The sequence below is a fragment of the Oncorhynchus gorbuscha genome, linkage group LG24, assembly GCF_021184085.1.
Source record: "Oncorhynchus gorbuscha isolate QuinsamMale2020 ecotype Even-year linkage group LG24, OgorEven_v1.0, whole genome shotgun sequence".
Classification (NCBI taxonomy): Eukaryota; Metazoa; Chordata; class Actinopteri; order Salmoniformes; family Salmonidae; genus Oncorhynchus; species Oncorhynchus gorbuscha.
Window position 1 is genome coordinate 31124534 of NC_060196.1, and position 23622 is coordinate 31148155.

Genomic DNA, 23622 nt, shown 5'->3' on the forward strand with positions numbered 1-23622 from the left:
CTATTCTATAGCATGACCGAAAAGTAAAAGGCAATGTCCCTGCTTTTAGCGGAGATTGAGCCGACATGCACAGCGCGAATGCAAATCGGAAATGACCTTTGCATTTCTATTGGGGAATCTACGGATTGAATGAAGCCCTTAAATACAGACAGTCTTTTAAAAGCAGAGTTAGGCATCACCCTAATGTCCATACCTTGTTAAACATTTGAGAACTTTCAAAAACACAACACAGATGAACAGACCGAACATTGCAGATACACTTTCGGGTCTACTCCAATCTTATCCACCTAGCCCCCGTCGTAAAAATACATACAGCACCAGTCAAAAGTTTGGACACATACTCATTCAAGGGTTTTTCTTTAGTTGGACTATTTTCTACATTGTAGAATAATAGTGAAGACATCAAAACTATGAAATAACACATATGGAATCATGTAGTAACCCAAATTGTTAAACAAATCAGAATGTATTTTATTTGAGATTCTTCAAAGTAGCCACCGTTAGAGCCTTGACGACAGCTTTGCACCCTCTTGGCATTCTGTCAACCAGCTTCAGCTGGAAATTCCAAATCATTCGACTGGTACAGAGTATATATAAAGAAGCTTGAAGAGCATGAAACAAAAGAAAAGACAAGGAATGCCATTTGTTCTTTTTACATCTGTCAAGCTACAATGTAGACTTCAACTGCCAGTCAAAACAGAACCTCTATGGAATCCGTGCAGGAGGCAAGACTGAATATTAATTTGTAATAACAGGCTGAGAATGCAGACAAATACTTTTTAACTCTTTTTTTTTTTTTTAACACACCACGCTATTAAAGAAGGCACACATTAACACATACAAATCAAAGTTTGGCTAGTATTCTTCCACAGTTGCCTTTATTTACACCAATATCCACAATGTTAATAGCAATATGGTAAACATAAGTACTGACTATTACAGTTATTAAGGGCTTGTCCATATGGGGGCGCTATGTGCCTGTGAGTGATTTCTCGGGACCCTGCTTTAAGACACTTGAATAGCCTGAATGATTACGCCTCACCGTGGAACCAATTCTCACCGTGTGTTAAGGATGAAACAAAACTCGTTTTTGAGGTTGCAATGCACTGCGCCCCTATACTCTTCTTCAATGACAGACATATTGGGGGCAAGTTCAATTCCTCTGGAGTTATCATAGCACTACCAGGTCAAGGATTCTCCTAACTCATCAGGCCCCGAGGCGGCCGCCACCTGTCACGGTGCAGCAGAGCCCCCCCCCCGTCATTGTATTAGGTATCATGACAATGAAACCCCCCCCCCGCCAGTGACAAACATAATGGCAAATCTGTGATGCATGTTGGGTCGATACTGACGCTCATGTCTCGTTCTGCAGCATCATTCCATTAACACAGAATGAATCACTTGAAGCATTATCAAATCCTTTTTACCTCAAGGGGTCCAGTTGACACTTAGCTGCACAACGGTAAGTTATTGCTAAATCCCACGCGTCGAGGGATGTAATACCGAACGTGTGTACTGAGTGGGGCCTCCATGTCGTAGAGCGTCTAGAAACGGCTAGGAGTGGAGTCTCACCACAGTTCGTGTAGCTGCTTCATGGCGACGCCATGTGTGTATCTTCACGTGCAGTGCATATGCCTGTACACACACACATACAGTATACACATATTACAGGCAGGGTGTTCGTTCGTGTCGTGAGGTGCTCTCTTAGGTTGAGGGCTTGGGTCCAAGCTAGAACAGGCATTGTCCATAGCGTCGGTGGTCGACTTGCGATCTGTCCTTTACATTGAGTTCTGGGGCTCCTGTTAATGTATTCTTTGGCCTTACTGAAGGGTATAGAACCGCACCCCCCCCCCCCCTCAAAATAATACCACCACATTTTCTATATCCTGTGAATCCATCACCCTTCTGTGATCAAGGAGCATTGCAATAATACCAATATGGTACAAAGACATTCATCAGGTGTGGAGGCTATTCTCGGACGTCTCGCCAAAAGGTGTGTCAGTCCCAGTAGTTGCCCCCTTTGAGCTCCACTTTCCCTAACTCAGAGGAGCGCGGTTACATCGCCTGTCGTTTCGGAGCCTCTAGGTCCGACTCCTTAGCGCTCAGTAGTTGTACTTGCCTTGCTCATTTACGGGCGAAGTGGCAGGCAGGAAGAGGGGCTTGGGGGGCACTTGGGGCTTGAGGGAGGCCGTGCGGCGTACGATGGCTGCACGGTGAAGGTGGGGTGGTTCGCTGTAGCTGTGCTGCCGTGTCAGGCAGGCACTGGGGATGAGCGGCTGGTGGACCTCACAGCCGACCCCTCCCCCGCCACCACCTGACGAGTTCATCCGGGTGAGCAGTTGGTGGGGCGGTGGCCCACCCCCGTCCTGTCTGAAGTTGTGTTGGCGCGGGACGGCTCCTCCGTTGCCCATCTTGATCATTAAGTGCCTTTGGGAGTGGTGGCGAGTCACTGCGCTTCGCTCGGGGATGGACTGCTGCTGCAGTGGGGTGGCGCCGGCCGAGGAGGCGGCGGCGGCGTCTGGGGGCACGTCCAGGCGGCGGGTCAGACTGTCCCTGGGCAGGGTGGAGGAGCTGTAGTATGTGGCTGACTCCGTCTCGGGGATCTGGGGCTGGGATCTGAAGCTGCTGTGGTTATGGCTGGAACTGGAGCTACCCGGTAGGGGGGCACACGGTGAGGTCAGCACAGTGATGCTGCGGCTGCCCGAGGCGCTGACCTCGTAGATGTGCTTGAGGAGCTCGTCCAGGGCTGCCACGTCCACCACCGTCTGCGGGCAGCAGGAGTGGGAGGCCGAAGCCCCCTGCGCACGCTCATCGTTGGGGATCTTCCTCTCCTCAGGCAGGTGCCCCAGGGCTTGGCCGTTGGTCAGGCTGTGAGAGAAGGGGAACACCTGCTGGGTGACAGACCTTGACGAACCCAGGCTGAAGCCAGTGCCGGGGGGTGCCTTGGACTCCTTGGCGTTGTTGCAGTTCTGGTTCCTCTCCCACTGGTTCCGGAAGGCCTTCATGTTCTTGATGGGCAGCTCCGGGGTGGAGTCTGGGGTGGGCAGGCCCGAGAGGTTCTCCCCTTGGGAGAGGTTAAGGTCCGGGTCTCCCAGGGACATCCCGTGCCTCTCTGGAGTGTGCTCCTTCCCACTGGGAATGAAGGAGCTGTACATCTTGGGCGTTGACACGTCCAGCTTCTCCTCTTTGGGTTGGCCGTCCAGCAGGCCATTTAGCTTGGCCAGGCTGCGCAACGAAAGGGCGGGGTGGATGGACGCCTCAGGGTCCTTGCCAAGCCGGTGGGCACGGCGGGCGTTGTGACTGCAGTAGCATGACACCAAGAAGCCGGAGAGGATGGCGCCGAGGAAGAAGGCCACCAGAACGCAGGCGATCAGGAGGGTATAGTGGACGCTGGGGCTGGACTTCTCCATGTCAGGGAGCCTTCGGACACCTAAAGGAGAAAAAGAAAGAACAAAAGAAAGAAAAATACGTCATGACTTAGCCCGTACGAAAATAAAAACCTTCCTTGTCAGGTCCTGTCATGACATCAAAAGGCTTTCACATTCTCTCCCCCCCCCCGCCACATTGTGGCTGTAACAACGGAAACATTGCAGTGTCTGCAAAAACGGAAACATTGCTTTTAAAATGTCAAATCAAGCTACAACGCGCATCTTAGGCTATACTTCCGCAATACGGATTGAATCCAGCCCCCCCCCCAAGTCATTCATTCTTCCCTCCATCAAACACAGGGAGCTATCCTGCAAAGCACTCTGCTGCCACTGTCTCAGGAGGCCACAACAGAGAAGCCTCCAGACAGTCTACTCGTTCATCATAACAAACACTCAAATCAGCCCAGACTCTATAAACACAGAGCACACAAAGCTTAGGAGGACCCTGGGAGGAAAGCCATGTTTTTTTTTCTCCCCCTCTGCAGAGTTGATTCGAGTTCATACTTCACTGCAGGTGCACCTGGCTCCTCGCACTGGCCAAGATCAACACTCCCGATATCCAGAAGCTTATCGGGGCTCGAACAGGCACGCTGCAGCCATGGATTTGCAGCTCGGTTATGGCGAGGCTAAATGAGAACGGTGCCCTGGAATATCCAGCAGAGCAGCAGCTGGGGTTGGGTTTAGCCCAGCAGAGAGAATGGTGTCTGTGTCCTCTGGGGAGCTCCATTAAAATGTCATGAAGGTCTAACAGAGGGATCAGGAAGAGTGGATGAGCATGCTGGACCGGGGTAACTCACGAAGGTCTAGCAGAGGGATCAGGAAGAATGGATGAGCATGCTGGACCGGGGTAACTCATGAAGGTCTAACAGAGGGATCAGGAAGAGTGGATGAGCATGCTGGACCGGGGTAACTAAAAGAAAGCGTCGCTTGTCGCTTCCTGGGAAGAAAATAGGCTACCATGTATATAGTTTCATAAGATGTTGATATCTTGGGAGTAATTGTTAAAGTGTGAAGTGTGAAACAGCGCTTGGACCCGTGGTCTTACAATCAGAACAGATTTCTAGAACTAAAAGTTGGAGGTAGAAGAATACACAATAATGACATGCTTTATGCAAAAGGATACCGAAACAGAACACACACATCCCGCCCATCACTAATAGCATCTCCCCCTGGTGAGCACCAACACTCTGACTTTCATCTCATCGTTGTCTCTTTTTTTCCCCTCCAAAAGTTAAAAATAGGACAGGGCGAGAGAGAGACAGATATGGTAATTAGACTCAACCAAAACGAATGTCTTTCTCTTCGAAAGCCCCGTCGAGCAATGCCCTTCCCGTGTGGTTCTCATATAGACTCTTATGTAGGTCACATATTTCCAGAAAGAGTGATGTTCTCAGAGGATTCCTCGCCTCTAATGGGAACCAAATGCATGATAAGCCTCGGATTTCAGCACCGGTTTGAGATCCCGTGCACCGAGCGATATGCTGGCACGCCTACCAACCAACTTTAGAGTAGCATTCAAGGGTTAAAACCGAGGGATCTGCTTAGAGAGTCACGGCTTCTGTTGTTGTCAAAACAGTGTTGAATGTGTGAGGTATCTACCAACTCCAATAAACAGTTATGACACGGAAAATTGATTGGCTTGGATATGCTCCAGCTATCGTTTGACAACAAAGAAAAGTCAATATACCGTAGAACAACATCTTCCGTTTGTCATAGAGTACAAATGAATTCAATTAGAAACCAAGCTATCGCACAATTAGACATTTTATGACAGGGGCAAGAACAGAGAAAGGAATATTCAGGGTCTGAGTACGTCGGTAGGTACAGGGACTCCAGAACTGGCATTAGATTCTACTCACAGGCCGATGCAGTGGCATTCCCGCGGCGCGAGACAAGGTTGGTTGATGTTGCCTTTGTTGCAGCACACACTGTCCATTGATAGTGTTGCTTAAAAAGGTCACAAACTGCTGACCAATATTAGAAACCCTGTTACCTTTGGCCTAAGAGAGTGTGGCGCACGCACACGCACACACACACACACAAACTGTTGTCTCTCGTTTCATTCAGCGACCAAATGGTCTTGGCCATTAGTCAAGTCTGATAGATACACAGTCCCAAGTAACCTGCACTTTATTTTGCCTTCCTACACCTGCATTGCTTGCTGTTTGGGGCTTTAGTCTGTGTTTCTGAATAGCACTTTGTGACATCTGCTGAGGGCTTTATAAATACATTTGATAACTTTCCATGACACTTCTGGCAATGTCAAGCACAGACCGGTTAATATATCAGCCAATCAAAATGGGACCGTTTGATACTTCACAGCAGCGCTACTTCTGTTGGCAGGACAGCAATGCTCACTGTACGTGAAGACAGATAATGAGATGTTGACGAAGCATTCATCTTGGCGTCATTTTGACACGATACGGCGCAGTGTAAGCATTATAGCCCGTGCTAATAAAAGGGTGTGATCGTGCCTCTTTATTTGGCTTCAATGAACAGGACATATGGATATCTGCTGGGAGTGTGAGGTATCTAGATTTCTCTGCTTCGTGCCAATGGAGGCTAGACCAGGCCTCAGGACTTGGCAGGATGTGCCTTTTGAAGGATTACGGAACTGCCGGTGAGAAAAACAAGCATCAGAAAGTCTACCCTGCCTTGAGGTGATATTCTGAACAAACGTCCTCTGGTAGATATAGGCAACTGCCAAAATAATGGGTGAGAGGGATGCAAAGTATATTGAAAGCAGGTGTTTCTACAAAAGTGTGGTTTGTGAGTTAGTTAAGCAATCGACATCCCATCATGCTTAGGGTCGTGTATAAAAATGCTGGGCAGTCCATTATTTTGTCTGTCATGGCTATAGGATGACAATGCCCCCCTCCATCTACAGGGCATGAGTGATCACTGAATGGTATAATGAGCATAAAGACAAATGTAAACCATATGCCATGGCAGTCTCAGTCACCAGATCTCAACCCAATTGAACGCTTATAGGAGATTCTGGAGCGGCGCCCGAGACGGCAACACACCAAATGATGGAATTTCTTGTGGAAGAAGGGTGTCGCATCCCTCCAATAGAGTTCCAGACACTGTAGAATCTAAGTCAAGGTGCATTGAAGCAGATCTGGCTTCATGGTGGCCCAACATTATATTCAGACCCTTTGTTGGTGTTCCTTTCATTTTGGCAGTTACCTGCATGTATGTACTTTTGTAGGCCATTTTGTATAAATCCCAATCAAAAAAAAAAAATGAACAGTGTGCATTTTGTTCTCGGTCATAAATGGTAATTTAACAGTAGAACAGATAAGAGATAATTCTGACAAGATGAATATAACATTTAGCACTTAGTGGTGGAATTGGAGTGCCCAGTGAACGCTCCGGTAACTGAAATTCAGATAACACTCAGAATAGTACTATTATGAGTGTGTATATGCACGTTACCTTAACACATGTAAGGCTTTTTGGGATTAGTGGTTGAGGGGAAAGGCATTATGACTAGAGCCCGCCAGGGAACAGAATCGGAGCTGTCAAACAGTTTGCATAATATAATATGTTTCCTAGTTGAACAACTAGAAAATGGTGCATTTTCACGTATCCAATTGAATGGGGGAGCATCTGGTATTTTCAGCAGGTCTTTAAGTTCAGCAGAGCTCCACTTCAGGTTGCTGGGTAATGTATTTCTGCTTGAGTTTATAGTCACACATGTACGTTCTGAACCTGAGCACTCTTGAGCCAGGACAATGGGAATGTTAGGTTTAAGTAATAGGTAAAATGATGTATGCTGGAGAGGCTTGTGATTGGTTAAAATAATCCAACCGGCTTCAAAACCGGCTTATATTTGGTAAAAACTGCTTCGCTCAATTTCTGGTTGGTCACTGTGTGAGAGGTCTAACAGTTAATAAATCTTATACGAACACTGATCAGTAAAGCCTTTTACTCAGAAATATGAAAAGCTTTAGTCATTCATTGCCATAAATTTTTTATTTATTTATTACCATATCTATATGGTACGGGCTCCCGAGTGGCACAGCGGTCTAAGGCACTGCATCTCAGTGCAAGAGACGTCACTACAGTCCCCGGTTCGAATCCAGGCTGTATCACATCCGGCCGTGATTGGGAGTCCTATAGGGAGACGCACATTTGGCCCAGCGTCGATCAGGTTTGACCGTGGTAGGCCGTCATTGTAAATAAGAATTTGTTCTTAACTGACTTGCCTAGTTAAATAAAAGGTGAAAGGTCAGGCACACCTTTTCACCAGCCAAAGAAAGGAAAATATTTTCACTTAAAATCTTCCCCACCCCATCATTAAAGTGAATTCACCACCAGTCCGGCAAATTTCAATTTGTGAGTTTCAAACTCTCTGCTTCCGACCATTAAATGTACAGTACAAGTATGACACACTGCTGTTAGGCCTGTACAACGCCTTGCCTATCTCCAGGATGGATGCCACTGGAATCATTGGCTTTCCCATATGCACACGTCGCTCAACGGGCAATAAATTCATTATCTTGTTTTGCTCGTTTCAGGCGGAGCACCCTCGTCACCACTGTAATGGATGCTGCCAAGCCTAACATGACAGCGCTTCCCTTCAGGATTGATGTTTCCTGCATGAATGTGCCTGGGAAATCACTGCGTCAACAAGTAAAGCCACTAGGCACCCCCAAGAGAAGCTGAATACATGAAAACCTGAGCATGATAACCGGCTCCAGTGACTCACTCTCAGGGTATAATAGAGGTTGGTGGTGTTCTCAGTGGTGAGAGAAATTATATTCAGCCCGGTCTCAAAAGACCAATCTTCCCTTTGTCGGACTCAATCTGAACGTCAATACAAACTGACGATTCAATCGTTTCCCCAGCCTCTTCATTTATTTACACATTGGCGTTTCAATATGGCGTTACACCTACCACAGTATGACTCTCTTTATGCCAAGGATTTCCACTAGGTGAAGACGTGCGTGTCGTGTACATTTGTTAATGATACGGCCCGGGCCGCGGCGCCGCGTGGTGCATACTGCTACAAGGTGATAAACCGCGGACGGCTATAGGAAATACGTTAAGCTGCCGTAAAAGTAATTAGGAGGTCGGACTACCACGCGGACGTCCACATAACGCATGCAAATGAGACAATCCGATGTGATTTCTGCTTCGTCTCGGCCCCATAATTGCATACCTCCACCCGAGCTGACGACCCACCGCCGAGTTCCTAAAGTGTTTTTTAATGAGTTGAGGCACTTACAAATGGAGTGTCTCTGTGTTATCTTCCTTGTATTAAAAGGGAAGGTCTATAGCATCAGTTACTGCCAAATAAGTCATAAATTGCCCGTAATTATGATCATTTGCACAGTGTTCGCCCGCAAGACCTTTTTCGAAAAGGGGCTCTTGTTCTTTTTAAAAAGACCTTGTAGAGCTTTCGGAACAAACCAAGGCCAATTTTTGGACCGGATTGTTCGAGCCAGCTGGCACAACACAGGTCTGTCCAATGTTCTACAGCCGCAGGACCAATCTCTTAGAACACTGCGGACCACTTAGGCTTTGTGGAGTAATCATAGATGGGCACAAGGCCACTGTAATTTACTATATGAGCTGCAGTTCAATAACCAACTGCATTCCCTATGTCCTATTGATGTATCTCTAAATTATGTATAAAGTATCCACTTTAGAACTAAAGTTAATGTGTCAGATTTGGGCAGGATTTATGGACAAAGTTCATCCTAACTGGCTTACGGGTATATCAATAATCATTGTATGTAAAGCCACGATAAAGATAATATATTCCAAGTGCAGTGGTAAGTTCTCATGTCATATTTCCATCCTCTGGTTTTAACCAGGATCAGTAAAGTACTGCCTTCATTAAATCGATTTGTTTCATAGGCATTCAGAAATGACAAACAGTCACTCTGACCATTACCTGGCTAAACTTTGGCATGCTCCCTACGCCTAGTCCATCATTGGAGTCAGGACGTTTTCTGCATAGCCATCAAGACCGTTTCAAGGTCTTTGTGGCATTGCCAGTGTTTCTGGGGGGTTTCAGTGATTGAAAACCACCTTCGCTGTGTTCCCGGTGCTCGTAGAGGGCCACCTTAAACCCTGTGTGCTGCTGCATGATGGGATTGACTGCTAATGAGGCGATACCGCCATGATTTTATACACAGATTGCACCTGGGGGCCAGTCAAAGTTCACTCAAAATAGCATTATTTTTTAAAAAACAGACTCCAGTCAGAATTGGACTTCCCCCAATCGAGAAATCACTTCTCTGACAGACATTCACGCTTGGCTGAGCCACACCAGGGCCAGGAGGTTAAAGCCCAACGTGCCTGTTGGCAGCCGAGGCTAGTCTCTCCATTAGTCTCTAATAGCGTCGTTCACTCCTTGGGTTAATCACAGTGAATGGCAAAGGCTGGGCTTCTATTACATCACGAGGGTCTTCTCTGGTGTGAGGCTCGCTCTGTGAATTACAATTACCACGCTCAAGTAATATTAGGCCTACCAGAGGGGTTTATTGACTTAGGCCATGCCGAGTTATGAATTGCGAGATTGAAAGTACATTATCTATCGGCTACCCAAGGAGATCCTCTTGGTTTAAAAAGTGTATCTGATCTTACTCCTCAGCCTCCAATTTCCAGAAGCAGCAACACGTGTTTAATCTTCTCTACAAGACGTGGAACTAGAGCAATGTTTGTAGCCCTGTGAAGGAGCAAACTGAACCAAACTATCAAACATTACTTTGAATTTCGAGTCAAATAAAAAGCTATAATGGTCTCTAAGTCAAAAGGTTTAACAGACACGGAAAAGCTTGGGGTCTTTCATTTTCAAGTCGTCTAGTGAGAAGCCTTAAAGGGAAAAGACACTTAAACTGTTTAATTTTTATTGGTTTCATTTAGTCCCCCTGTTGATACAGTCCCAAAATGTTTTGCATGTCAGCAGTCAAGTTTTCAAGATATTAGACATACAGGAAGCAAAGGGTCAGCGTTCACATCGTCATGGTGTGAAACTACTGATTGCCAATAGTTATAGCAAACTCATTGCATGTCACTTAATTCAGTGTTTATGCTCAGTCATACTACAATGAAACGAATTGGAAAGCAACACAGGGAGAAAGAAAGGGCGAGAGACTGGGAGAAATGGAAACTGACCGTAGGCCGAGTCTGCGGCGGAGTTCTGGTTTCGTGTGGTCGCCAGCACATCTGCTGATGGGAGCAAAACAAAGCATTAATATGGAGAGTGAAAAGACGGAGTGAATTACATACCGCTCACAAAGACATGAGAAAATAAATGGGGTTTTCCCGACGGCGTGACGTGAAATACAAGTAGTAGATTCCAAAATGTGACCCAGTTGTGGATTCAAGTGTCATAAAATAATTTTTAGATGTGCCATTTTCTCCCCTACCATACTTTTCTCTTCATATTCTTGTACTTTTAGTCTGCCTTGTATAAACATGCAGTGTAGCATGTAAATGTGTCTGCAGTATGTAGCCTTGTTGATAGAACTTCCATGTGTATCTAAGAACATACTTTAAAAATATATATATTTGTAGGTATTTTCTTAAAACTGCATTGTTGGTTAAGGGCTTGTAAGTAAGCATTTCACTGTAAGGTCTACACCTATTGAATTCGGGGCATGTGACAAATACAATTTGATTTGATACTGTACCACTTCAATGTTAGCTGGCAGATTGACAGGTAGCAAATTCAATTGCCACATCATCAATTAAATCCATAACAAAAGGGGAGGAGGTATTTGATATAACACCATGGAAGCCTGTGAAACCCATTCTTCCATGAAGGAATAAACCCTCTTCTTACAGGGCTAATGTTTAGGTGAGTGGCCTGTTGCCATGGGGACGTTGATGATAGCTCACCATGGCAGTTTTCAGGGTACAGTGAGTGGTCTCCCTCGATGTCCTGGTCAAAGCCAGCCCTGGGGAGAGAGAGAGAGAGTAAAAATGGAGGCTCATCACCTGTTTTCCTGTTTGCTGCCACCTATCCAACTGTAATTGGGACCTGTGTCATTCACTCCAGGCTGGAAGCCCATTTAGCGCCATCCTGACACAGAACTTGCCCGACCTGCCAGTCGTGGAGGAGAGAAGAATTCCTGTAGCCCGTACACTGTGTCCGAGAGACATCCTGCATATGCCTATGACTTCACCATCCACAGACAAGGTGGGTGAATCAGGAGAATGGCACGAACGGAGAGAACATCCATTTTTGCTGTCCAATTAGAAGCCAGCGCCACGACTGATAAAGGTCAGATGACAATAACTCTTCCTATCAGGTGACAGGGGGAGCAGATGTCGCCGGGCCTCATTTGGCAAGGACAGCCTGCATCAGTCAGGAGGAAAAAGGCAGCTATGACTAAAGCCAAGGTCAAAATCCAGACCCTATTCAAACAAAATATGTAGCCAGACAGAGTGTACAGTGTCGTGCCTGTGCATATTCCAGCACACTTTTGAGGGATGTGAAACACACGAGTGCGGGTTTGAACTATTAAGCGCTGTATTTGGGGCCACTCTCCCCTCCTGCCCACGGAGTGTTCATTCTCATTAGGATTTTTCAATCGGTGCATGCCGCTTGCACTGATAGCCATCGATAGATTTAGTGTGCTTGTGAATGAGAGAGAAGGTCCACACACAACCAGATACATTTAGAGTGGCTGGAAGCTAATGGAATGTGCGGTTTGAAGGCAGCACACAAGTGTCCATTATGGGAAGGGGAATTAATAGGATTAGGTTGGATCCTACTTCTGACACCAACGGGCGCACATTCTCTTTCACCCTCCAGCCCTTTCCATCTTGGAGCTGCGGAGTCCTTGCTTTGTGTTCATTTGTTTGTTTTTGCTTTTCCACCTCCTCTCTCGCTCTCGTTCACTCACTCTCCATGTATCCGTTCTCAAAAAAAGTGCGGGATGCGTGAGCGGGAGAGCGCTATTCATTTCCCTCGCTGACACTTTAAAGCTCTATTTACTTGTAATGAAGGAGGGCAAAGGACTAGGAGACATACATATGAATAGATGAAAAAAGACTGACAACGCATACATGCAAACAACAACCTACCAGAGATGCATACAGACACAGTGATATAAGTAGATATCAGTAGATATTTACAGTGGTGTAAAGTACTTAAGGAAAAATACTTTCAAGTACGACTTAAGTCGTTTTTTTGGTATCTGTAGGGAGGGACACCCACCTACAGGTAGGGACACCCACTCACAACCAAATACAGAGGATTCAGTTTTGGAGTTGGCCTAAATAGAAGTTTAAGTTTAGGAGAACAAGCAACATATTTTAAACCGTGGCGGGCCAGGCTGCAGAGTTCCTTCAGGACAGACTTCCGCTCCATTTAGTTTCTTCCCGGGTTGCCTCACTTGGGAGCTCTTTGGAGCGTTTTGCAAAGACGGCCTGGTCTGCCAAAGCAGCTGTCACATTCACCTCTGGATCAACCCAATTAGTCTCCAGGGAAACCACTGACTCGCTGCCACGACAACAAGGCCCATCTGCTGCTCCTCTTAGGGAAGTGGCGGAACCACAGTGTCCTGGATGAGGTGTTTCCAGAACCCTGAAAACTTTCCTCGTCCCACTGAACTCCAACTCTCTATCCAAAATTGTGCTCGATACTTTTGAGTGGAACTTCATGGAACTTGCAATAGTCTCCAGTTTGATGAAACCTCATCTTAAACCGCCAATTCCCGTGCTGCTGGAATGAGGAATGTCACGAAACGTTTTCCCACAAATCCCAATATATAAGATTACAGTGTGTGGTATTGAATTCATGTTGGTGCACTACGACATTTAAGAAAGCTAAATGACCTTTTTTCAGCCTCTAAAAGATTCAATCTAGGCTTTTACTGCGGACACAACATGACAAAATGCGCTAAACCGCCAACCCTGGAAGTGCCATGTCGAAACTCAATTCTTCAGCAGTCAAACCAGGCAGACTGCTTTCCGCTCTTCTACTCGGTCCCACACATCTAAAATCTTCACTTTTTACTGACCAAGTAACAAAACAGACAAAAAATAAAAATCTACACTGGGATATTTAAGGGGATCGTCTCATATCAGCGAAACAAAGTGTTGGCAATTTGTTTGGTTAGTTGAAATTGGGTGCGATGGCACTAGGTCAGGACAGAAACCTGATCACTGCTAGGGAATGGGTGGGGTTGTGGAACAAGGTTAACTGCTGGCATGGCCAAGTGAATCACCATAATCGCCCTTTTACACAGCAGCTTTTTCGATAGCACTGGAGATCAACGATTATGAGTCACAGTGTCAAATGACCCGTCTTCGGTTCATGAGAACTGATCGATGGCAACCCATCAGTTCAGTCATTTCTTATGTTCCAGATAATTAGAGAGACTATTTTCATTTTCAGGAGGTCCGGGGTGAAAACATGTTTTATTCCTGACGATTGCAGTATATGTCAGCTCATGAATAAATCAATGAACTCAAGCCATTGTGGCTCAAGCGGTTGAGCATTCCTTTCACTTAAAGTGCATTGCATAAGTGGAAACTGGCCCAAGGCCAGCAGATATAATGAAACAAATGAATGCATATTAGCATACGGTGCACCAGAGTGTATAACTTGCTGGTATAAAGAAACTGACTAGCGCAAGAAAATGCATCTTTGAAGAGCGGCCCTTATCTGCAGTACAATGATGTCACTCACTCAATACATTCTTCTTTAATATGACTTCCACAGGGTTTGAGATTTATTTCCCTCATATCTTCTACTCTCTAATCTCCTCTCCTTTTATGGGGCCCAATACCGATGATAGATATACGATCACACTCTCAAACCTTTATTACCTTTCAGATTGACGGCTTTCAGCCCGACAGGAAGGAAAGTGACACTTACTTGAACCCTGGCGCCATGTTGGCACAGCTCCCAGTCCGGAGCCAGATGCAGTACGGGTCGCGGGACGACAGACAACTCCTAGAAAAATGACGAGGCAAGAGGCGGTTAAAATCCCTGTATGATATCGCTCCTTGGCGTGCGGGCGATGGGCGCCCGACTGTGTCTACTTTGACACAGTGACACGCCACACACACACACTTGAGCCAAGGATACTGCTGTGGTCTAGTGGAGCGTATTCTGTTGGGGCTATTCCCCAGCTGGTGCTCTGCAGAGCGAGACTGGCTGGCCTGCGTGTGAACTCGGGAGAGGTGATTGTGTCTGACAGTGTCAGTGTGTGTTTTAGCTCTTTCTCCAAGATGACAAGTTTGCCCGTGACAGACCTTAGAGGACAGGTGTGTGCATCGGTTTCTAAATATTTGTGTGTGCCGTGTCATTATGGGCCGCCTGGAGGGGTGAAGCCAGTCATCTTAGTGACAGGTGTCCTCAGTCTCTCTCCCCCAGCCGTGGTGACACACTGACAGCCAGGGCCACGGGGACTGAGGGGGAGCTCTCGGGGAGGAAGAAGGGAGAGGGGAGGGTCTGTCTTTCACTTTGCCTATGGGAGGAGGAGAGAGGGTTGTCTTCTTTGGGTCTCTCACTTGTCACTCAGTTCTCTGTTTCCATGAACCCCTGCCTCCCTCACATCCCGCCAGTAGGAGATGATGCACACGGCATCATTGTGGGCTGACCTACTGTGTTTGTTTGCATGCACGTGCAAGTGTGTGTGTGTGTGCGACAGACTACGAAGGAGGAAATTCGTTTTGCTGTTGGGTGTTTAAATGTTGAATTATTCCAATGGGAGGATCAGTCAACTATACTGATATTCTTGATGTGGTATTCTGTGCTAATGATATCGCAAACATTTCCCCCAACATTTACAGGCTGTTCAAATATTGATTATATGGGCAATTAAGCCGCCCTTTTCAATGTTTTGGTTGTTTGCCAAAATATGCTCTCTGCGCCAAACACATTTGGAGAATTTGGTCATTTCCTCATGCCTTCCCTGTACTCTTCTTGCGCCATTAATTGGCAAAATGACTAGAACAAATATAAATATTTGTTTATACTGAAATCACTTGACCACAAATTGACATTAACGAGCTTGGTATCCAGAGACTAAGTATTTGTTATAACACCGAGCAAACCATTTTGAGCAGTGTAAAAGCGGTACTAAATCCTAACAATACTGCATATCCTCCCCTTTGCACTCTTGCACAATCATCTCTGCCTTGTTGTAACTCACTTTTTGCAGGCGCCGTGCTCGGTGCAGCGGCTGAGTGGTACTCTGATGACACAGCTGGTGAAGGCCACGAACAAGGCATGATGCTCCTTATCCAGCTCCATTCCCAGAATCCTCCTGTCCTCCTGCCCCTGAACGTTGCACCTGTGGCAAAATATGGTCACGTGACACGTGAGAACCCTTACAGCACAGCCATACTAATGGATTAGAGTTAGAACCACAGACACGTGAAACACAGTACTATTCATTAGTCACGGGTCGCCTTTAGCCTCCGGGGCTCCCATTTCTATCTGTGTAATAAATGTTCATTTAGTAAGTTTATATACCATTTGAACACCCAATATAGTGTGGAAAATGCAATTACTCTGCCTGTGAACTACCTTAGTTCATATTTTGATCATTTGGTAGGGGTAATACCATAATAATGTAGGTTACAAGCTTCAAAGGAATACTCCGCTCAAAAACTATTTTTGGTATTTGTTTCATTAATCCACTGTTAGTATAGCCCCCCAAAAATGTGCATGTCAGAAATCAAGTTTTCAAGACAGGACTTTCACCGTTTTGCATCCTATTATGCTTTTTGCGTCATTATGATGCCGTGGTCAGTATTTATACCGTATTCCTTTAAATCAGGTATAGACTTATTCATTTGGAGACGGTCCCGGCTGAAATTAGACACGGGTGCTTATATAACAGTCAGGTTCTCATTCCATTACAGAGTTTTGCTATTACTAAACCCGTTATAGACTGACTTATAGAGGTTCTGTACTGACTTAGAGGGGTTATAGACATCAATGTCCTCCAAGAGTTGGGAGCCAAAGGAGGCGTTAGGATGAGTGCTGGACAACACCTTCAGGACCCTGCCATCCTCAGAGCCCAGAAAGACTACAGTGCGGTCCTTAGACGGCCCGGCAGAGGTGTCCACCGCAATCTGAGTCAGCTTGTACCTGGAGAAGGGAAAACACAGTCAGCGCTGATTGTACGGCCGGCAACGGTAACTAGTCAGCCATAATGTGTCAGTCATTCAGAACAATTGCACCGCCATGACTGGCATGGAGATACGGATCAACATAGGGTTATAAATGATTTAGAATTTGTATTTATTTAACTTGGCAAGTCAGTTAAGAACAATTCTTATGTAGAATGTCGGCCTACCCGGGCCAAAACCAGCCAGCGCTGGACCAATTGTGCGCCGCTCTATGGGACTCCCAATCACAGCCGGTTGTGATAGAGGCTGGATTCGACCCAGGGCGTCTGTAGTGACGCCTCCAGCACTGAGATGCAGTGCTTTAGACCGCTGGGCCACTCGGGAGACTTTCAGTTGGATATGGTTTTTCAACCCTTTGTGCTGTCCTGATTTTAACCCACGTGATTCTGTCATTTTTCTGTGCACCAAAAGATGGGAGTGGAGAGCACACTCAAATGGGGTAGACGGAAGTGCTAGACTGCAGCTGCGTTGAAATTTCACTTCTGCTTTAGGCTACTTTCTGGGTAAAATTTGGCACTTTCCCGAATGGTTACTGTTGGTTGCCTAGCAGGATAACAGCTGTCAAGGAAGGTTTTGTAAATGAACCATGATTGCTTCCAGAATGTGCAGGTTCTTATCATTGTGTGTTTGCAGGTGCATATCTAACGCCAGTCATCTCAACTGGCTGCTGAAGACTGCATAGCCACTGTATGTCATTTTCAGTTCATTAACATCAACTATGCTATAAAATATGTATTTCCTCGGGTTCATGAACGCAACACACTCGATGAGAATATCTTATGATTTAAACCCCATTTTATCTCCCAATATTTCCATGACTTCACTAGGACCTCGGGACATTTCACCAGGATGTTTCGTCTCTAGATTTGGGAGCAGTGAGAGATAACACGTTCCCCATGCACCCCTGACTTTTGTTGTCATTTACCAGAGTATCACATCAGCTTCCTGCAGTGAGAAGCAGCAGGCGGGTCACCCAGGGGGTACGGCAGGCAGACTCAAACAGCTCATATCACCTTTGCACCGCCAGTAAATGTCAAACTTTGTGGATGAAGCCACAGTCTCCGGTCAAATACACTAGCAGTAGCTAGGCTGAGGCAATTTCTGGGTTTTTGTTCCTGAGCGAGAACAGTTATCTGGTTTGAGTAAAGTGTCATTCATTGACTAATTTGATTTATGGTTGCACTGAAATACTGATATATGTTACATTTGATCAAATGTTATATTACATTGCATTATTGTATATTTGTCTAGGTTTCCATTTGTCACACACAAAGAGAAGTGGTTATATTGTTTGGTACTGCCCTACTGTACCTGCTGGTGGTGCGGGTGAAGCAGGGCCGGTCGTTGACGGAGGGCACCGCCTCGTCCATCAGCGGGTAAGACTTGATGAAGGTCAACGTGTCGTCGGGGAAGTTGACGGATGACTTGTAGGCCGAGGCCGGGCCATCACCGGCACAGGAACCAGGCCTAAAGCAGAGAATAGAGAAATTACACAGGTGTGTACTGTGCTAGCTGGTCCCAGATCTGTTGGTGCTGTATAGCCAACTCATAGGTTTGTTGTCATGCCTGGTCATATGTATTCTAGTGCCCCTTCAGGACAGTCTCATACCTGGGCTTAGGCACCTGTTCCTCCGGGACTGGGGTCCAGGCTGAGTCACTGGTCTTCTGCTCCTTAAACTTCCCATTGAAGGCCTTCTCCATGTCGTCCATGTAGAAGGCACACACAGCTGAGCCAGGGATACTGACGAGGGAGACAGACGCAAAGAGCGTGTTCAAAAAAATAAATAAAAAAAGAGCCTCGCGGGATTGAGCTGTCGAAAAGGTTTGTTGAAACATGGTTGGCTGGTCAAACAAGGTGAAAAAAAGCGACATGATCTGGTGAGCACAGCTCTGTGTATAATTTAAAATCAATATCAAGACGTGTCTGTGGTAAAACTAAAATGGTCCTGGGCTGCGAGGAAGGAGGTCCAGTGTGAGTGAATATCACGCTGTTTTTCCAGTTTTAATGGTGTTGCATATTCTTGCAGTGGAATAACCATTTCAGATAGAAGATGTGGTATATTCTCAAAAATATACTGTATAAGGCAATGTTTATATGACCCCCTTTCGAACAGCCCCTCATTTACTATAAACTATACAGTACTGTGCAGCCGTCTTCATCGACCTTGCCAAGGCTTTCGACTCTGTCAATCACCATATTCTTATCGACAGACTCAGTAGCCTCGGTTTTTTGGATGACTGCCGTGCCTGGTTCACCAATTACTTTGCAGACAGAGTTCAGTGTGTCAAATCGGAGGGCATGCTGTCCGGTCCTCTGGCAATCTCTATGGGGGTGCCACAGGGTTCAATTCTCGGGCCGACTCTTTTCTCTGTATATATCAATGATGTTGCTCTTGCTGCGGGCGATTCCCTGATCCACCTCTATGCAGACGACACCATTCTATATACTTCCGGCCCGTCCTTGGACACTGTGCTATCTAACCTCCAAACGAGCTTCAATGCCATACAACACGCTTTCCGTGGCCTCCCAACTGCTCTTAAACGCTAGTAAAACCAAATGCATGCTTTTCAACCGTTCGCTGCCTGCACCCGCACGCCTGACCAGCATCACCACCCTGGATGGTTCCGACCTTGAATATGTGGACATCTATAAGTACCTAGGTGTCTGGCTAGACTGTAAACTCTCCTTCCAGACTCATATCAAACATCTCCAATCGAAAATCAAATCAAGAGTCAGCTTTCTATTCCGCAACAAAGCCTCCTTCACTCACGCCGCCAAACTTACCCTAGTAAAACTGACTATCCTATCGATCCTCGACTTTGGCGATGTCATCTACAAAATTGCTTCCAACACTCTGAGCAAACTGGATGCAGTTTATCACAGTGCCATCTGTTTTGTCACTAAAGCACCCTATACCACCCACCACTGCGACTTGTATGCTCTAGTCGGCTGGCCCTCGCTACATATTCGTCGCCAGACCCACTGGCTCCAGGTCATCTACAAGTCCATGCTAGGTAAAGCTCCGCCTTATCTCAGTTCACTGGTCACGATGGCAACACCCACCCGTAGCACACGCTCCTGCAGGTGTATCTCACCGATCATCCCTAAGCCAACACCTCATTTGGCCGCCTTTCGTTCCAGTACTCTGCTGCCTGTGACTGGAACGAATTGCAAAAATCGCTGAAGTTGGAGACTTTTATCTCCCTCACCAACTTCAAACATCTGCTATCTGAGCAGCTAAATGATCGCTGCAGCTGTACATAGTCTATTGGTAAATAGCCCACCCATTTTCACCTACCTCATCCCCATACTGTTTTTATTTATTTACTTTTGCACACCAATATCCCTACCTGTACATGACCATCTGATCATTTATCACTCCAGTGTTAATCTGCAAAATTGTAATTATTCGCCTACCTCCTCATGCCTTTTGCACACAATGTATATAGACTCCCCCTTTTTTTCTACTGTGTTATTGACTTGTTAATTGTTTACTCCATGTGTAACTGTGTGTTGTCTGTTCACACTGCTATGCTTTATCTTGGCCAGGTCGCAGTTGCAAATGAGAACTTGTTCTCAACTAGCCTACCTGGTTAAATAAAGGTGAAATAAAATAAACAAATAAAATAAATACTACTTTCTTGCATGTATCTCTCTTTTATACATAGTGGACAACTGGCAAATTGTGAAGGGTGGGGGGTGGGGGGGGGTGTAGTTAAACCATGGGGGTAGGGCTGGGCTAAACATTAAATTCCAAATGCCTGTATCACAAGAATCTAGGTTCTTATTTTTATGAGCATTCGGTCTTTGGTCTCGCTCCTTCTGTGCTGTGTGCACTGTGCACCATCCCACTCGCACAGACACCAAGCCCCTGCCACTTCCAGTACAACAAAAGACAGAGTATCTTCTTCCTCTCTGACAGCACGCAGTTTAAACTCGCTATTTACATTTGAGGTTTGGTCCAACAGAATTGGTCATAAGGACACCAAAACTATTTTCAGGATTTCCAACTCCCTTCCAATCTCCCCAACGGGCTCGGGAGAGACAAAGTTCGTGTCACGCGTCCTCCCGAAACATGACTCGCCAAGCCACGCTGCTTCTTAACGCCTGGAAGCCTGCCGCACCAATGTGTCGGAGGAAACACTGTTCAACTGATCGACTGTAGTCAGCTTGCAGGCTTCGAAGAGCCAAGGAAAGCGCCCCTGCCAAACCGTCGCTGGGCCAAAGGTGCGCCACCATACGGGACTCCCGGTCACGGCCTGCTGTGACACAGCCTGGGATCGAACCCCAGGCTTGTAGTGACGCCTCAATACTGTGATGCAGTGCCTTAGGCCGCTGCGCCACTCTGGGAGAACTTAACCTTTTTAGCTCTCAGCTCCCAACATGTGAAACAGAGTAGACCCTACGAAAACGAGCGTATCAATGAACATGATTGTGGAAAACGTATTGTGGAAAACGTTTGTTGTGCGCGGCATAGCAGCATTATAGCCACATACTGTTATGTGCTAGCTTTCTAGTCTGTGTTTTTTTAAATGAGCAATTTATTAATGTGCAATGAGCATAAAGAGACACGTTTATATAAGGAATTGGAAACTCGTTCTCATTCTGTGAAATAAGCCTCTTCTTATCCAGGTAGGCAAGTTGATTTCAAATCTGAAAGTGAACAGGCTACGTCATTCAAACAGCTGGACAGGAGGGTGCATTCATAACAGTTCAATTTTTCTACCTTGTTAGCAAGCAAATAGATCCAAGTTGGCTAGACTTGAAATATAAAGATTAGCTGGCTACTCGCTAGCATGTGGGCTTGTGCTTGAGAGATTGTTTATGAGACCTGTGTTCATTTTCTATAATGCCTGCTACAAGAAGTTCGTCACTATGAGTGGACGTGCATATTTCTGGTAAAATTTGTAACAAAAAAAAAAGGTATTTTCTAGGACTAATTGAAAGCCAGATCAATGATTATTGCAAAGAAAAGCAGGTTAAACTATTTTGAGAAAATAATTAAATTGTTAATGGGTCTCATGCTTGTGGAAGGATTTTATTTAGCTTAGGTATACTTTCATAAACCCTGAATTCATTAGATTATTCCTGACTGTTTGAAATGCTGTTTATTGACCTTTAATTGTGCAAGACTATTTAGAGAAAACATGTTGTATATTGTGAATCGCCGTTAAGTTTGAAAAAAAGATAAACAATTATTTTTAGGCCATTTCGCCCAGCCGTACATGGGAGATGTTTTTGCATTTCAAATTAGGGAGGTGTTGAACAATGGAAGTGTTAACAAATGTACCTTTAATAAAGCAGAGAACAAATCACACAGACCCGATACCTGTATTTTGGTTACATTACTTGATCATTAGGTGGGTTTTAAATTTCCATGTTTTTTTTTTTAAACCCCCGACCCCTTTCAGATATACAAAATAGCAGGTAAAAAGGAGAATCCATAGTAAAATAGTAGGAATTCTGTCTCTATGAAAGGGGTATAGGAAACGTATGGATATTGGCTTTGATGGACTAACGCCCAGTCATTTAACATTCATTCACCACTACTTTCTTGACCGCTCGGCTAACCTGTTAGCTTGCGTAGTGAACACTCCCACCACTGCGGGGCGCTGGTTGATCTGCAGCACGTTGGTGAGTGACTGCAGCACGTCGAAGTAGAAGAAGGAGTCGCCGGGTACCGAGCAGTTGAGCCGCGCCTTCAGGAAGGAGGTCCAGTAGCGCTCCAGCACCCGAGGAGAGCCGCCGTTGTCGTTCTTACACACCCGCGCCACACGAGAGAACACCACCTTGGAGCCAAACCAGAAAATAATTCAATATCACAGAATAGTGCTTTACTATCCTTGGCACTCTTCTCCTGACCCCCTGAGACATGGGACTTGAGAGGCTTGAAGCAGCCACAGTTCTAGCTGTCTGGGGTTAACAAGTGCCTTGCTGAAGGGCACACCGGTAGTAGCGGGTACTTGAGATTCTGTCACCAGCCGTTACCATTTCATTTTCAACCTGCCCTCACCTGGGATTTCAACCAGCAACCCGCTGGTTACACCAGACTAACTCCCACAAATGGATGTTATATTTCCCATTCATGATAGCTCAGTGGATCCGGTCCAGAAGGCTACAGACCTGTCATTATAGTTAATCTCCTATGTCCGACCATAATGGTGCCTTTATTTTTTCACAATGAATCGATCACCCATCTCAACTAGTCTTGATACATCTGATATGGGAACTTCTGTAGCTCAGTTGGTAGAGCATGGCGCTTGTAATGCCAGGGTAGTGGGTTCGATTCCCGGGACCACCCATACGTAGAATGTATGCACACATGACTGTAAGTCGCTTTGGATAAAAGCGTCTGCTAAATGGCATATATTATTTATTATATTATTATATATTTAACATAGTACATCCATTCTCACGTCTTGCTCTAATGGACAGAGCTGAAGAACACAAGCCATACAGTACAGTCGTGGCCAAAAGTTTTGAGAATGACACAAATATACATTTTCAAAGTCTGCTGCGTCAGTGTCTTTAGATGTTTTTGTCAGATGTTACTATGGAATACTGAAGTATAATTACAAGCATTCCATAAGTGTCAAAGGCTTTTATTGACAATTACGTGAAGTTGATGCAAAGAGTCAATATCTGCAGTGTTGACCCTTCTTTTTCAAGACCTCTGCAATCCACCCTGGCATGCTGTCAATTAACTTCTGGGCCACATCCTGACTGATGTCAGCCCATTCTTGCATAATCCATGCTTGGGGTTTGTCAGAATGTGTGGGTTTATGTTTGTCCACCCGCCTCTTGAGGATTGACCACAAGTTCTCAATGGGATTAAGGTCTGGGGAGTTTCCTGGCCATGGACTCAAAATATCGATGTTTTGTTCCCTGAGCCAATTAGTTATCACTTTTGCCTTATGGCAAGGTGCTCCATCATGCTGGAAAAGGCATTGTTCGTCACCAAACTGTTCCTGGATGGTTGGGAAAAGTTGCTCTCGGAGGATGTGTTGGTACCATTCTTTATTCATGGCTGTGTTCTTAGGCAAAATTGTGAGTGAGCCCACTCCCTTGGTTGAGAAGCAA

General features: G+C 45.8%; 1 protein-coding gene across 5 annotated transcripts in view; it reads right to left on the reverse strand.

Moving 5' to 3' along the window:
- Positions 1 to 864: 864 nt before the first annotated feature.
- LOC124012175 (semaphorin-6D-like) overlaps positions 865 to 23622 on the reverse strand; it is a 98662-nt gene continuing 75904 nt past the window's right edge. For 4 of the 5 annotated variants that reach the window (XM_046325656.1, XM_046325655.1, XM_046325658.1 and 1 more), the window contains 9 exons: positions 22114 to 22331; positions 18151 to 18282; positions 17853 to 18008; positions 16327 to 16500; positions 15557 to 15697; positions 14275 to 14352; positions 11286 to 11344; positions 10560 to 10613; positions 865 to 3430 (listed from right to left, as the gene is read on the reverse strand). In XM_046325656.1, the coding sequence (XP_046181612.1) occupies positions 2103 to 3430; positions 10560 to 10613; positions 11286 to 11344; positions 14275 to 14352; positions 15557 to 15697; positions 16327 to 16500; positions 17853 to 18008; positions 18151 to 18282; positions 22114 to 22331 (2340 nt within the window). In that variant the 3' untranslated portion in view covers positions 865 to 2102. The remainder of the gene's footprint in view (positions 3431 to 10559; positions 10614 to 11285; positions 11345 to 14274; positions 14353 to 15556; positions 15698 to 16326; positions 16501 to 17852; positions 18009 to 18150; positions 18283 to 22113; positions 22332 to 23622) is intronic. The other variant, XM_046325660.1, reaches the window with a different exon arrangement.